We start from the raw sequence: 13,671 nt of genomic DNA, 5'->3' as shown, positions 1-13,671 counted from the left end.
TTGAGGACTCCGTTCTCTTCGGGCCTTCCGCACCAGTAAAATAGCGTATTCACTCACGCACTTACACCTTACAGTCACGTTTACAAGTTTGTGGCGCATCCGTACTGATTCGACCATGTCACGGTGCTTATATACGACTGCAGCACTCAAATCATTGCATGTTTATGAGACGTTGGCAAGAACTCCCGCCAACGAAGTAGAATAGTATCAGCAAGCCGCCGACATCGGACTTTTTACATATCCTAGCTAAGAGACCAGAAAGATTCTGATCTGCCCGTGAGTACGAACAGCGCCGAAGCAACTGAGAAGCTCACTGCGCAGATCGTACAACAGCACCCTGCTGCACAAAGGCAAACATTGGGAAGTTCATTATTCTCCAATCCATCTAGGAAATCACTTATACAACCTGTGCATGAGTTGTCCCCCTGAGAGCGATCTTTGGACAAGTCGATAAATGAAACTTCTTGTTTTGGGGTTAAATCAAGTTCTTCCACTTTCTCTCGAAGGGTTCGGATCGAATCTCGGAATTCGAAATAACCACTTTTATCATTCTGGATTACTTTCAGAAGATCTTGTGAAGACTCGGATAGTTGAGACATCTTCTCTTTACCTTGCTCAGAGACAGAAAGATCTCTGATTGATTTTGTGATCGTCTCGCAGTCCCTCACCAGACCGTGCACGGTATTTTTACGAGCTTCGTTGTCTACAGTGAATTTACCAAGTTGTCTTTTTAGTGTATTGACGTAGGATGATAATTCCTCCTCGCTGAAGATGTATTTGGTATCGCCACTGGCGGAGGTGGAAGCAGCTGTATGGCTGGTAGTGGGTCGTAAGGTCAATCCAGTCAGATCGTCTTTGCCGGGGTCGACGGATGATGAATTTCCATCGTTGTTTTGATCAGAAGGCGCAACACTCATAATTAATGGGTAAGTGACTTGGTTGAAGATGCAGATTAACTTGAATCAAGATCAGTATGAGCCTCCCTAACAACCTGTTACAATCTATATCTCGATATATATACATGACCTTAATGTAGTCTGCGAAGTTCATGCTATCCACAAGGTCTTCTGCATTCAAAAGAACGAAATTCGCCTATACTGTGCAGGAACGAAGTCATACAAGCTTCATACCATCAAATAAATAAGCTACAGGCGTCATGACCAAGTCCAGACCAGACATGAAGAAGTTTGCAGTGGTTGATGAACCCTCCAGATATCCAAAGGCATTCTACCATGCTTCTCTTACGATGGAATCTCGCCTTCTATCCTCTGGAGCATTCTGAGAAGGCTCCTGATGCACTCGAGCTCAAGATAGGTTGCATTGATGCTGCCTGCACAATCAACTCATACCTCATACCTTTAACAGTACCTCAATCGTATAATAGCAGAACCATCAATGCAATTTGTATTATCAGATATTGTATTATCAAACTCATGAATTCATCACATCAGATGGACCAAATGCCCTCTATTGCCCCTTAACAGAGGATGTTCAAAGCTGCACATGCGACGTTATCAGAATCCTCTGAGTCACCTTGTGAGACTTCGGACGGCGAGGCACATGGAGCAATCAGTCGCGTAGAAGCCCCTTCGGAAGTCTCTCCTTGAGGCGAAATTCTCAATTGATATTTCATATCCTCGGGACTTCCAAAAGTGGGTTGTTCCTTGACAACGCCCGAGAATGTGCCGTAGGAGTCAGTACTGGAATCTTTGGAGGCTTGATGGGTTTGGTCATGTCTAGTGGTAGATAATGACCGAGCGGCAGGAGAAGGGCATTCACCACTTCGAGTCGATGGCTGACGATCTCATAAACGTGATTCCTGCAACTTGGGATTGTATACTCACCTGCTCAGATCTCTTCATTCTGATAGTGCTGTAAGGCAAGATATATTTGGGTCTTTCAATTAAATGCAGCGATTGCAAGATGCAATCTAAGTGATCCTCGTATGCGTTCACCATATATAGAGATAGAGAGAGCAACGGACACTGTAAATTGGGCAAAGGATCTTGCGGCGCTAAGCGAAGATAAAAGGAGCGCATGCCATGAGAAGCGACGCATTATGGAGCGTCACACCAGTCTATCCAACCTCACCTCGCCGTTCCTCCCTTCTTCGAATTTGCATTGCCATGCATCCCTTGTTCTCTCTCTACTCGTCTACGCAGAAACCAGATCCAAGGCTGCCTTTGATAGTATCTGAAGTGCCACATTTGTGGTTGTCACGTGAGTTTCCGATTCCTCGAAAAAAGTCCGTCCCTGTAAAGCAGAGTGAGAGGTGAAAGTGCCATCTATCCATTTATCAACATTCCATCACATTATACTCAAAACTTGCAACCTCAGATCCAGCAATCACAGATCACGATAATACTCAAAACGCTCCAGCATGGCTTCCCTCATACGCTCTACCATCTTCTCCACCTCTTCTCGGTTATCCCGACCCATTTTTATCCCTACAGCCTCGTTCGCTTCGTCTTCACGACACGGTCTAGATTTCACTCGACCACGTCAATTCCCTCCTTCCACACCAACTACAACCACTACCACGACCTTGTTAGAAGAGGATCCTACTACAGAACCAATCACAGAATCTCACGAGTCTCCCTCCACGTCCAATCAAAATCCAGAACCTATACCTACCCCTCAACCTTCTCCTACATCTTCTACCAAGACCATCCCTACTCCCACCCCCACTTCCACGCCTATTCCTAGCTCTCCCGCCCGAGCGAGAAGTAGCAAGGGCTCAGGATTAAGGTGGCTGGCTGAAACGGATAAATCCAACGATAACAACAAACATCTTGTTCCTACTCATACTCTGCATGTCCGATCCACTCGAAATAATATCGTTCTCTCATTTACAGATGGACTAGGACCGGTGTTTACGAACGTATCGGGAGGAAGTGATAGACAGTTTAAAAACAGTCAGAGATCAAGCTACGAAGCTGCTACTCAAGCTTCTATCAAGATGTTCGAGAAAATCTTGGATTATCATCAAACTACCACTCCATCCAATAGGAGATTACAACTTCGTGTTTCGTTTAATGGACTGTTCGGTATGGGACGAGAAGCCATTGCGTCTGCTCTGAGTGGTCCAGAAGGTCAAGAGATCAGGAGTCTAATTACGAGGGTGGAGGATAGGACGAAGATTAAGATTGGAGGAACGAGAGCAAGGAAACCTAGAAGACTGTAAGGTAGTAATAGTAAATGGGTGAGTAACTTTCATCGTCATTACCTTTCATTTGCTCACTTGGTATAAGGATGACGAGTGTGATGTTGGCTTGGCTTCGTAGGGAAGGAAAAATAAGCTGATAATGATTCAGTTTGAATTATAGGATATTAATGATGCCAATTCAGTATGCAAATAACGTTCAATCACACTCTCTGCATTTTTAGCAGACGATCTCCCAAGAAGTTCATCCCAGTCACTGATATAATATTCAAAGACGATCGGTGCTTTGTCAAATTTCATTTTCCCCTCATCAATCTAGAAATATCTACCCGACACACATCTTTCACAAACGAAAGGCTCTTTCGAAGCCCCCTTATTTGCATTACTACAAATACAGGGGGTCAAAAAGTAAGCCAACAGCATACGTATACAAAAAGAAATATAACAAAGTATCTAGCCTTGATATTTCCACCGAAAGCTCCAACTTACATGAGTTAAGGGTATAATATGAGGAGACATCCTCATCAACTGATTAAACATCCAAATGTAGAACGATGTGTAGTGTAGTCTGCTAAACGTCATATCTAGACTAAAGTCGTTGTATCTTGTATGGTAAGTGACCTTTTCTGTCCTGCTTATCATCCCGATCCTTATATTTGCTAATATTACTGCGATAGCTTCCTTGTAGTGCCAAATGCATCATTCGTTCCACTTCACTCTTTCGCTATGTTCTTCAAGACCAAAGAAGAAGAAAATCATTTATTCACAACTCTCAATCTTACAAGTGGAACCTCCTCTATCTACTCCTTACCACTCCCACCAGGCTCTTTCGAAGCCCCCTCGTATCGCTTTCTTATACGATCAAGGGGGTCAAAAAGTAAGCCAACATGAAACGTTCAAAATAGGATACCCATCTTATTCAATGAACCCTCATTATATTCCTCTCTATTTAGATTATTATCCCACATATAGAGAGTTATGCTTAGAGGAGACATCCCATCATGATTTTTTGGACATGTGACAAAATGCATTTTATGAAAATAATGCTTTGACTGCGATGTTCGCAACAGGTACAAATGTTTACTGATGAATGAAATCTAACCCGAAACTAAAAATACATTTATTTCCTTTTTTTTGTAGATGTTTTGTTCGTTTGTGCTATGCTGATTGATTGGGAGAGGGGAATGAACGGACGAGATATGCGCGACGATGGAAGGGGGTATGAAAGAGAGGTCGAGAGAAAAAAAAGAAGCGAACGATATTATAAACCATGAAAAAACGAGAAGTTGGGGGAAGACTACTTCTTCCCAGCCTTAGCCTTTCCCTTTCCCTTCGAAGTCACAGATGTAGAGGGACTGCCTGTGTCTTCTTCTTCACCGCCTCCAGATTTCTTCAAGAGTTTACCGGCACCAGGTGTGCCTCTTGCAGAAGACGAGTTGGCTTTGGAAGGAGGTATTCCTTTGGTGGTGATGGGTGACCAAGGCCTCTTCTTGGTAGAGCTGCTATGCTTTTCAGTCTTGGAAGGTGAATAAGGCGGAGCATCGGCATTGAGCTTCTTGGTACTTTCACCAAGGACATTGACTGAAGTGCCTTTAGGAGATGCGGGATTGCTCTTAGATGACTGGCGGAAATACTGTCAGGTCATTATACTTCTTGCGCCAAACGAAACTCACCTTCAGTCCCGGTTGCTTGGCGGATTCCCTTTTAATAGAAGCCTTAGAAGCCACGCTTGGTGTGGGCTCCGTAGAAGCTTCGGGCTTATGGACAATCGTCAGCTACATCACAGGTTCTTTTCAAGAGAGTGCTTCACTCACCTGTTCATCAGTCGTATGGAACTTGTCATATAGAGTATCGATCGTCATGACATCTCCTTCGGCACTAGAACTTTTATGATCCGCATTGTTCTCTTGTGTAGCTGTGGGTGTGTTGGCAGGTACGACCAGCCCAGTTCGGCTTGCATTGTCGGCGTCGGCGTTCTCCCCTTTCTTTCTCCAGTTATCGCTACTGTCAGCTTTGCTGGGTTGCACAGTGGAAGCGTGAGAGGTTTTAAGGGCTTGAGGCGTCACCACACCAAGCGGTGTATTGATATGTAGATCTTCATAGGAGCTTCGTTGAGGAACAGCCACCTCGTAAGTCATTGAAGTAGGGTTGAAATAGATGGGTACCAGCGTCGGAATTTTGATAGGACCAGAATGAGTAGCTTCAGGATGCACCGGAAGAAGACCTTCGGTATTCGAATCATGGCCACTAGTAGTAAGGGCTCTATTGTACAGTACTCGGAAAGGATCTCGGGTAGCGTTCTCTGCGGGTGAGCCAGGAATGGGGGAAAGATTGGTCAGATCGCGAAGGTTGACTTGGGATCGAGAAGGACCGATGACAGCGTCACCAATCCTGGGCTCGAGAAGAGACGTCTCGGATGCCCTTCTTCGGAGTTTGCTAGAGGAAGGATCGAGGTTCTCCTTATCTTCGGAAGTGCTGGTCTGATCGGGTAGAAAGACAGGTCAGCATTGAGTCATATGTTAGATGATGTGTGGGAGTTCACTCACCCTCGAATCCCTGATCAGCGGTACTGCTGGACCTTCTTTAGGAGGAACGCCTTTGATCTTGATGCCAATGTTCTGGTATGGATCTCGGATGACGACGGGTCTTGCATGATGGGTACCACCAGCAGTGGTATAGCTGCTACCTTCTGTCAGAACACTTCGATCTTGACTGCTTTTGGTGGTGTTTCCCATACCACTCGATCCCGAAGCGGATCGACTTGTTGTAGTACCGCTGCTGTGAGTACCGGAAGATACCCGTCTTGCGGCACTTTTGACACCAGCATCATTCAAGGTCATACCTCCAGCAGCTCGAAGACCAAATACGTGGGAGAGATAAGCTGATTCGTCGGCCACTGTGGCGTCGACACCACTATGAGATTAACCAGATGTCAGCTTATGAAGATCTGATTCAGAATTATATACGAGAGATTTTGTCTGAGATGTTATGGGGTGTGATTGAAGAGGAACCTACCTTGGATTTCTGGCGTAAGGTAGGGACAAAGGCCCATGAAGAGTAGGAATGGGTCTTGGAGTGGTACCGGCCATCAATTTTGCCGTGCGAGTGGTTTTGATCTGTTCTTGCCTCCAAGAGGAGAGAAGTTTGGAGTCGTAGTCGTCGCCACTTGAGACCACTGCGGTAGCTGTTGTGACAGCTCTGGAGGTGGACTGTATCTCCTCGGTAGTGATGGGTCTAATGACCACAGGACGGGTATTTGTATTCCTGAATCTAGGTTGGTAAGTTTGAGCTGAAGGTCGACTAGGTGTACTATGGGCATCGACATGAGTCTCTCTTTGACGAAGTGGGAAAGGTACCTCTTGCGGACCGAAGGAAACTTCAGGAGCTGAGCTGGAAATAGTGGTCATGTTGACATCTGAACCAGAGGTAGCAGTACTATCGAAGGTGTTATCGGGATTGATAGATTGGTAAGGACTGAGAAGGGGTTCGTTCCCATCGTTTGAGTGTTCCGACTCGGATAGATTGTGTGGTTCTTGCTCCTCGTATTGATATAATTGAGGAGGTCGTCTTTCGGGAGTGAAAGTAGCGATGATGGGACTCGCAGCAGAGATTGAAACTCTTCGAGTATTACCTTGCGTTGATCTTTCCGGATGAGGTGTATCAACTCGGGTGAGTATAGATGACGAGGAGGTATCGACCAAAGTAGCAGTAGGAGAGACGGTGTCAGGTTTGCCACCCGTACCAGAGCTGACATCAGCTTTACCTTGATCCTTCTTCCCTCCTGGTGGGGTCGAAAGTGGAGGGAGGACAGCCTCGGAGATAGAATCTACAACAGCGCTCATTATCTTGAGCGGTAGTCCTATATAAAAGATGTATAATACGGATAGTGCTTTATGAGTAACAAGAGAAGCGGTATCAGGAATGACTGTTGTCAGTGCGTTTGACGGCATGGGTGGATCAAGAAGTAGGATGAGAGGACATCAATGTGAATTGGGCTAAAATAATGGTGTATAGACTCGAATGTCCGTTGGCAGCGGGGGTGTGAGAACGTAGGGATGAGACTGAAGAAATGGATGGAAGGGTTGGGTGATGGAAGAAAGAGAAAGAAGGACAGCAGAGATGAAAGAAATCGAGATGAGATAAAGATGGGTGAGTTGGGGTGATTATGGTGAGAAACAGTACTCTGGTGTTCTTGATGCGTGAGAAACCAAAGGATGGTTCAGTACGGTGAGAGGAGGCACATCATCAGAGGACTAGGAGTAGCAATGTCCCATTGATTTGACAAGTAAGTCGCGTTGGTCATTGTCAGTACTCAGTACAGTCAATCTGATCTACGTCATCCCCATTCACCATCCATCATCGGGTGGTTGCTTGATGCCCACGACCAAGCTGACAATTGATGACAATCACCTGTACAGTCATCTTACATCTTCCATCTTCCATCTCTGTCTCAGGTCGCAGCCAGACTGATTATGATCGTCATGTTCCATCCCTTCACTGACTTGTATGTTGTCGGGATGTATGTACGCGGTACAGACTTGCTGGCTGTAGTGTGCTATTAGCTCAATCATCCATCAAAGCTGTCTCACAGTGACCTCAGCATAGAGTACGTTATCGATCACGTGATGTGATTCCCTCTTATTTCCCAAAGTGGCAATTGCAAACACACTGATAACATGGCTCTTGGTTTGTCCGCCGAGGTCCGAGAGCTCACTCTTACAGCATCTCGCTGCTCATCCACTCGTGTAATGTCCATACACGACTCCATCACTTGTAATACGTTTGTTACTTGTGTACATGACTTGCCTTGATTCATCTCATCAGGCAGAAAGGAGAGTCAAGTGAAACATACTCCTCTTTACTCCCTTTGTCTGATTTTCAGTCAGTACAAGTTGGAATTCCGACGGGCCGAAACACAACATCCCAAAGGGAACCTCGCATTCGTCATAAACAAATCGTCATCCAGCTATCTTCCATCTCTCATATCACATCTTACCAACATCTTCCTACTTGATCCATATTGATCAGTCATTTCATCTGATATACCAACCATCATCGAGTCATACAAAGAAGTTCATAGAGATAGATTCTCATCAATATGTCGATGAACCATCATTTACCGAAGAAGATCTCATTAGTACCTAAGAAACATCATGGATTCCAATTCTTCTTGTTCTTGTGTGGTCTGCTATTACCTCCTATCGGTGAGTCCAATCCTCTCTCGCAGAAGTGGATAGATCGATATGTTGCAGGATATCAGGATATCAACCTGTCAAACGAGCAGGAGATTGTGCCAGATGATACGGTGTGAAAGCTGTGCATCGTCTACTATCCCACTTCCAGTCACTGTAATACAGGTTTCCTTAATTGCTTATATGTGCTGACCGATCCTCATACAGCCGTAGCAGTACGTTTCGGTATAGGCAAAGATTTCTTCATTAATGTTTTCCTATGTATCCTAGGATGTAAGTCTTATCCGAGATTCGTCACATCCTTATATATCGCTAATTCCTGATTTTATCGCAGATTTCCCTTGTCATTTCCATAAGTGAGTGGAACCATTCAATGATTAATATCAGCTTGGATTGGTGATGGCAGAAATGAAAGACGACTAACGGGAGGATGTCGGTGTTGTTATGATCAGCTTCTATATCCAAAATATACGAAATAACCAGAACAGGGCTCGTACACCCAAATGGGCAATCAAGGTAGGTCAAGCGGTGCTTCATATCCCCCGATCAGTCTCGTTTCGTTAGAGAGATCCTCGACTATTCCGACTCTGACGAGAAAAGAGGAACATATGCTGATTCTCTCATAACTGTTAATAGCACGGTCTAGTCGACAATTCCGACCGAGAAAGGCGAGCAAGGAAGAATCAATGGTCTAAACGATTTGACGAGAGGAACGCACATTCGACACTCAGAGATCAAGAGTTGGAAGAAGGTGAGGAAGGTGGGAATTACGATCCTTCCATCAGGTCTGATCCTGAGGAAGCACAAAGAAGGAGAAATGAAGGTTTATGGACAAATGATGATGAGGAGTATTACAACGAAGGTGAGTGTTTCCTTCTGTACAATACATCATGATTTCTTCCTCATAAGATGGTTGAGATACCAAGGTTCATCATCATGATATATGGAAAGGATGATTCATTTCCCAGGCAATGAAGAGTCGTGACTGATGTCAGTCGTTTTCGTTTGATTCTCACCCTACAGACCAAGCTCCGAACCAGAGGAACTGGCATTACCCAGCCAATTTCGAGGGTACAGTAGGCGATGGCAGATCTTACAAACGTGGTAAATCGGGCACATCAGGCGATAGATGGGAGGTAAGTTGGCAGGTGACCCTTTCAGATCTCAGAATGGTCAACTAACGGGAAAACAATTATAGCGAGCATCAGCCCGAAGGTCTTCCAACGCTTCATCCTCCGGTTATCCACCTGTAGCAGCTACAGATGCGGACGTACCAGAGTGGGGTAAAGATTATGGATCCAAGAGAAGATCATCTAAGAACAAGAAATCAAACAATAAGAAAGTAGTCTGGATAAATGATAGTCCGAATGACTACAGGAACGACTCGTACGGTTCTCAATCTAGTTTATCGAATGGTAATGCCGGAGGTGGAAGATCGAATGGTAGGACCCAAGGGTCGAATGGTGGAGGAAGGGTAGGGGGTGATCCAAATTGGGATCATGAATTCTAAAAAGCGGAATCTCTACCAGCTGTGAGATGTCAGAAGTCCCAGCATTCGAGAGCTCATAGTTGAAGCTCGAAGAGCGAAGTATGATAGAATAGAAGAAGGAAAGAAGAAGAAGAAGAAGAAGAAGGTCTTCGATCTGTTGAATAAATCTATATACCCTAACTCCTGGCTATCATCACAAAATAATGTGATTACATATGCCTGCTTTCTCTACGGGCGTATGTGTCCGTTGTATCTCTCGGTTCGTTTCATCTGTTTTTGGTTCGGGGTTATGCGATACGAAGATGATTCTTTTATATGTAGTTGATACCCCTTCTGCACAAAATGAAATGTTGATGCACCCTTCGTTCCCAATTGGAGCGATCGATACGATGTCGTCTGAAGTATCAGGCATGAGAATTCAGCTCAAAAAGGTGAGGGTGATGAAAGTGAAGGATTAAAGTATTGCGGTTTTCATCAGATCTACTAAAAATATAAACGGTACAACGCAGTGTAATTATCAGAACATATGTCTGTACAGACATTTCGCCACGTTTCAACGGTTCATAGTCTCCCTTGGACCTTCTCTCATCCCTTACTTCCTTATATATGACCTCTTAAAATGTCTATGCAGATGACGGTAGCAGCGATATATGAAGGGTCTAGCTCGATCTTCAATTCGGATGTGTTGAGCTGTATGTGACGCTAATTAGGTCAAACAATTTAATCCAAGACCATGTGATGACTTATAAGATCAATACACGAGTGTGATTGACCCACCTCTGTTGATCTCCAACACCTCTTAGTGATCATATGACCAATTACATTTCCATCTAGCTCGAATCGTCCTTCATTTATGGGATCCCAAAGGAAGTAACCGTCTAATTGGAACTGGATCGTAGTCTTTTTAGATGCTTTTGTAGGATCATTAAAGACCAAGTCGAGCCCTGAAGAGAGAATCACGGTACCATCCGTGAATATATAAGCTCCAAGGTATGGCGAATTGGATATGTCTATTAGACACACCGGGTGGTAGGAAGACAGAGCGTCACATACTTTCGGGACTTAGAACGACGGTAAATATTCTCTCCGGGTCATCCAACGATTTCTTAGCTGTTGCAAACATACCGCCGAGGTTATCGCGGACCAAGAAGAACATATGGTTACCCTCGTCATCCGTGAATGCTGAAATTCCCAGGTTTCCATTAGCGTGGCATGTTAGAATCGGGAAAACGGGAAAGAGTCAATTCCACTCGCTCTTTGGGGCTCGTCGATCGAAGAAAGGTCCTTTACAAGACATCAGTAGATTACCGTTTGTGTTCAGAACAGAATAATTCGCCTTGAGAGTGATGCGAATTGGGATTCAGCTGATCAGAGCCAGACTAATGGCCGTCAAGTGCAACAAACGAGCGAAGAGCCATCGTGAGGGCGACTTACCCGACTATTGGTGTGGTTCGTACAGAACCAATCACTTTTAATGACGAATGAGGAGCAGAAAGTCTCCTTAGAGGCGAGCGGAAATGCTGTGAGCTTTTCAGTGATCATGATAGGTATGGTGTTGGTTTGTTCTCGTTCAAGAAGAACACTCATTCCCCAAATGTGAAGATATCATGCAATTGCGTTGTTGATATACTGGGTGGTTATTTACCAGAGTGGCAACACACGAACCCCTCACATGACCAGCATACAACATGCAGTATACAGGTAAAATAATTCGAGAATTATAGAAACACTGGTCACTTGATAACATTTCTATTACAACGCAGATCACTATACTTGTAACCTTAAAAGCCAAAGTGATGATCGCACCACGGGAACTTGAAGTGCATCGCTGGGGCAAGTTGGTGTAGATGTTGGAGATCCAATACTTGAAAAGACATACCTGAACGTAATCATTTGCATTTTGGCCAATATAGTTCATCCCTTCTTATGCCCGACACCCCATGATATCTATACATGAAACCAAAGCGGCGAACAATGTTGGTTTCAGGTCCAGTTCTGCTGATAGGTGAACGTGTCGCTAGGCCAGATAGGGGATTTGGTGGGCAGAGTACCATCAGCTCACAATGTGTATCAAAAAACGAAGCGTATTTGAGAATCTCGAGGTGAAAGCGAGGATAAACTAGAATCACCTCTGTTGATGTCCAATACCTCTTTGTTATCATATTTCCAATTAACTGCTCTTCTATCTTAAATTGTCCTTCATTTATCGTATCGAACAGAAAACAACCGTTTAACTTGAGGACTATACTTTTCTTCCTGGATGTTTCTGCGGGATCATTAAAAATCAGATCTGGCCCTGTGTAGGTCAAACAAAGCTTCATCAGCTCCAAACTCATAAACGACTATGGAAGTGGGCGAAGGCGTGGCGACTTCCGGCCGCTCGCCGGACACCTTGAGGTCATGAAAGAAAACGTCATACATACTATCGAAGCCTAAAACAACGTTGAAAAGTTCTTTTGGGGAATCCAAAGATTCTTTCGCCACAGAGTATATACCGCCGAGTCTATCTCGAGTCAAGAAGCACAGATGGTTACCCTCACCATCTGTAAATTCTACAAATCCAGGTTAGCGTCAGCTTGGCTTGACTTGTCTGAGTGAAGAGCAGATTTCACTCGCTCCTCGGAGCTCGTCGATCGAAAAAAGGTCCTGTGCAGGTCATTAATAATTTTCCATCTGGATCGACGACCTCATAATTCGCCTATAAACGATTGAAGAAAAACGAACATGATCAGCCAAGTTAGGTATGAATGAGAGTCATGTTTCACTCGCCCGACCGTTGGTGTAATTCGTACGGAACCAGTCACTCTTGACTACCAACGAGGTTTGCGCATCTTCTACACCGTCGCCAGATGTACTCATTCTAGTGTACTGGTGATACTCGAGTACTTTGATCGATAATGACGGGATGTGATACTGTAGCAGTCTATAGTTATCCCTCAAATGGCGGTGAGGAAATGATTAATTAAGAGTAACACTCTCATTTCGAACACCTTCTGTTCGTTGCACTTCAAGAATCTCAATTCGACAACCTTCTCACTGTAAGTAGTCATACTCCTATCTTTTCGAAATTTAATGCAATCGATTGAACTCCCCGGAACACCTACGAATCCAGATGAACCTTGAATAAAGGCGAGGGGCATGTTCTTGTCTTATTTGTGTGTCAGCATTCAGGGGAGCCACCACATCTCATCTCTCCCATTCCACCAGTTCTGCAGTCGTGAATGGGTTTGATAAGCGGCATAGTATCGGATAGAAGAGCGGAGATGAAGGACACCCGCTAATCTGTTGAAGATATACATATTCTCAAACCCCCAGCTGTCATTTCAGATTGGATGTTATGAGATACACCGACTTTCTCGTGTTGATCTTTCACGAACATGAGCGTATTCGTAGTACATTTCCTCTTCATTTTGTTTGGGTCAGTGCGCTGCGAAGGTTTCAACTATCTAACATATGTAATTGATACCCTCTTATCGTTCACATGAGCAAGAAATATCGCCAGCACACTGCTTATTGATCGGTGATCATGGGTAATCCTGACTGATCTCTGACAGCAGGCAGTTTCAATACCCTGAGATGGGTTCAAGGGAAAATCATCACTGTATTTTCGGTGTTTTCGGACTCGTGAATTCTGTCGCCGAAGAGGAGAGCAAATCAAGTGCAAGTGATCGACGCTTCCCCCTCCCCCCTTAGCTTGCTTGTGGAAGAAACAAAGAAACGTTGTCAACGTAACAAGAATCGGTTGATCCGGTAAAGTTGCTGTCAAACGGAGTGATCCCTACACCGGCGGTTGTTAATTCTACTTCCATACCCCAAACTTACATCTC

General features: G+C 44.6%; 5 protein-coding genes across 5 annotated transcripts; 2 read left to right on the top strand and 3 right to left on the bottom strand.

Moving 5' to 3' along the window:
• Positions 1–242: 242 nt before the first annotated feature.
• On the bottom strand, positions 243–917 carry V865_001706 (uncharacterized protein; the record flags this gene model as incomplete). Its single annotated transcript, XM_066225521.1, has 1 exon — positions 243–917. The coding sequence occupies one exon, from the start codon at positions 915–917 to the stop codon at positions 243–245; it is 675 nt and encodes a 224-aa protein (XP_066081618.1).
• A 560-nt stretch (positions 918–1,477) lies between these two features.
• On the bottom strand, positions 1,478–1,862 carry V865_001705 (uncharacterized protein; the record flags this gene model as incomplete). The annotated part of the gene is made up of 2 exons (XM_066225520.1): positions 1,478–1,795; positions 1,845–1,862. 2 exons carry the CDS (start codon positions 1,860–1,862, stop codon positions 1,478–1,480), a joined length of 336 nt encoding a protein of 111 aa, XP_066081617.1.
• Positions 1,863–2,380: 518 nt separating this feature from the next.
• Positions 2,381–3,184, top strand: V865_001704 (uncharacterized protein; the record flags this gene model as incomplete). The annotated part of the gene is made up of 1 exon (XM_066225519.1): positions 2,381–3,184. The coding sequence occupies one exon, from the start codon at positions 2,381–2,383 to the stop codon at positions 3,182–3,184; it is 804 nt and encodes a 267-aa protein (XP_066081616.1).
• A 1,276-nt stretch (positions 3,185–4,460) lies between these two features.
• Positions 4,461–7,005, bottom strand: V865_001703 (uncharacterized protein; the record flags this gene model as incomplete). Its single annotated transcript, XM_066225518.1, has 5 exons — positions 4,461–4,784; positions 4,837–4,920; positions 4,978–5,643; positions 5,710–6,076; positions 6,179–7,005. 5 exons carry the CDS (start codon positions 7,003–7,005, stop codon positions 4,461–4,463), a joined length of 2,268 nt encoding a protein of 755 aa, XP_066081615.1.
• A 1,256-nt stretch (positions 7,006–8,261) lies between these two features.
• Positions 8,262–9,865, top strand: V865_001702 (uncharacterized protein; the record flags this gene model as incomplete). The annotated part of the gene is made up of 7 exons (XM_066225517.1): positions 8,262–8,367; positions 8,563–8,628; positions 8,690–8,711; positions 8,808–8,871; positions 8,992–9,217; positions 9,379–9,491; positions 9,554–9,865. The coding sequence occupies 7 exons, from the start codon at positions 8,262–8,264 to the stop codon at positions 9,863–9,865; spliced, it is 909 nt and encodes a 302-aa protein (XP_066081614.1).
• Between the last annotated feature and the right edge of the window lie 3,806 nt (positions 9,866–13,671).

This window comes from Kwoniella europaea, chromosome 1 (assembly GCF_036810445.1).
Source record: "Kwoniella europaea PYCC6329 chromosome 1, complete sequence".
Classification (NCBI taxonomy): domain Eukaryota; kingdom Fungi; phylum Basidiomycota; class Tremellomycetes; order Tremellales; family Cryptococcaceae; genus Kwoniella; species Kwoniella europaea.
This window is presented reverse-complemented; position numbering and strand designations above follow the sequence as displayed.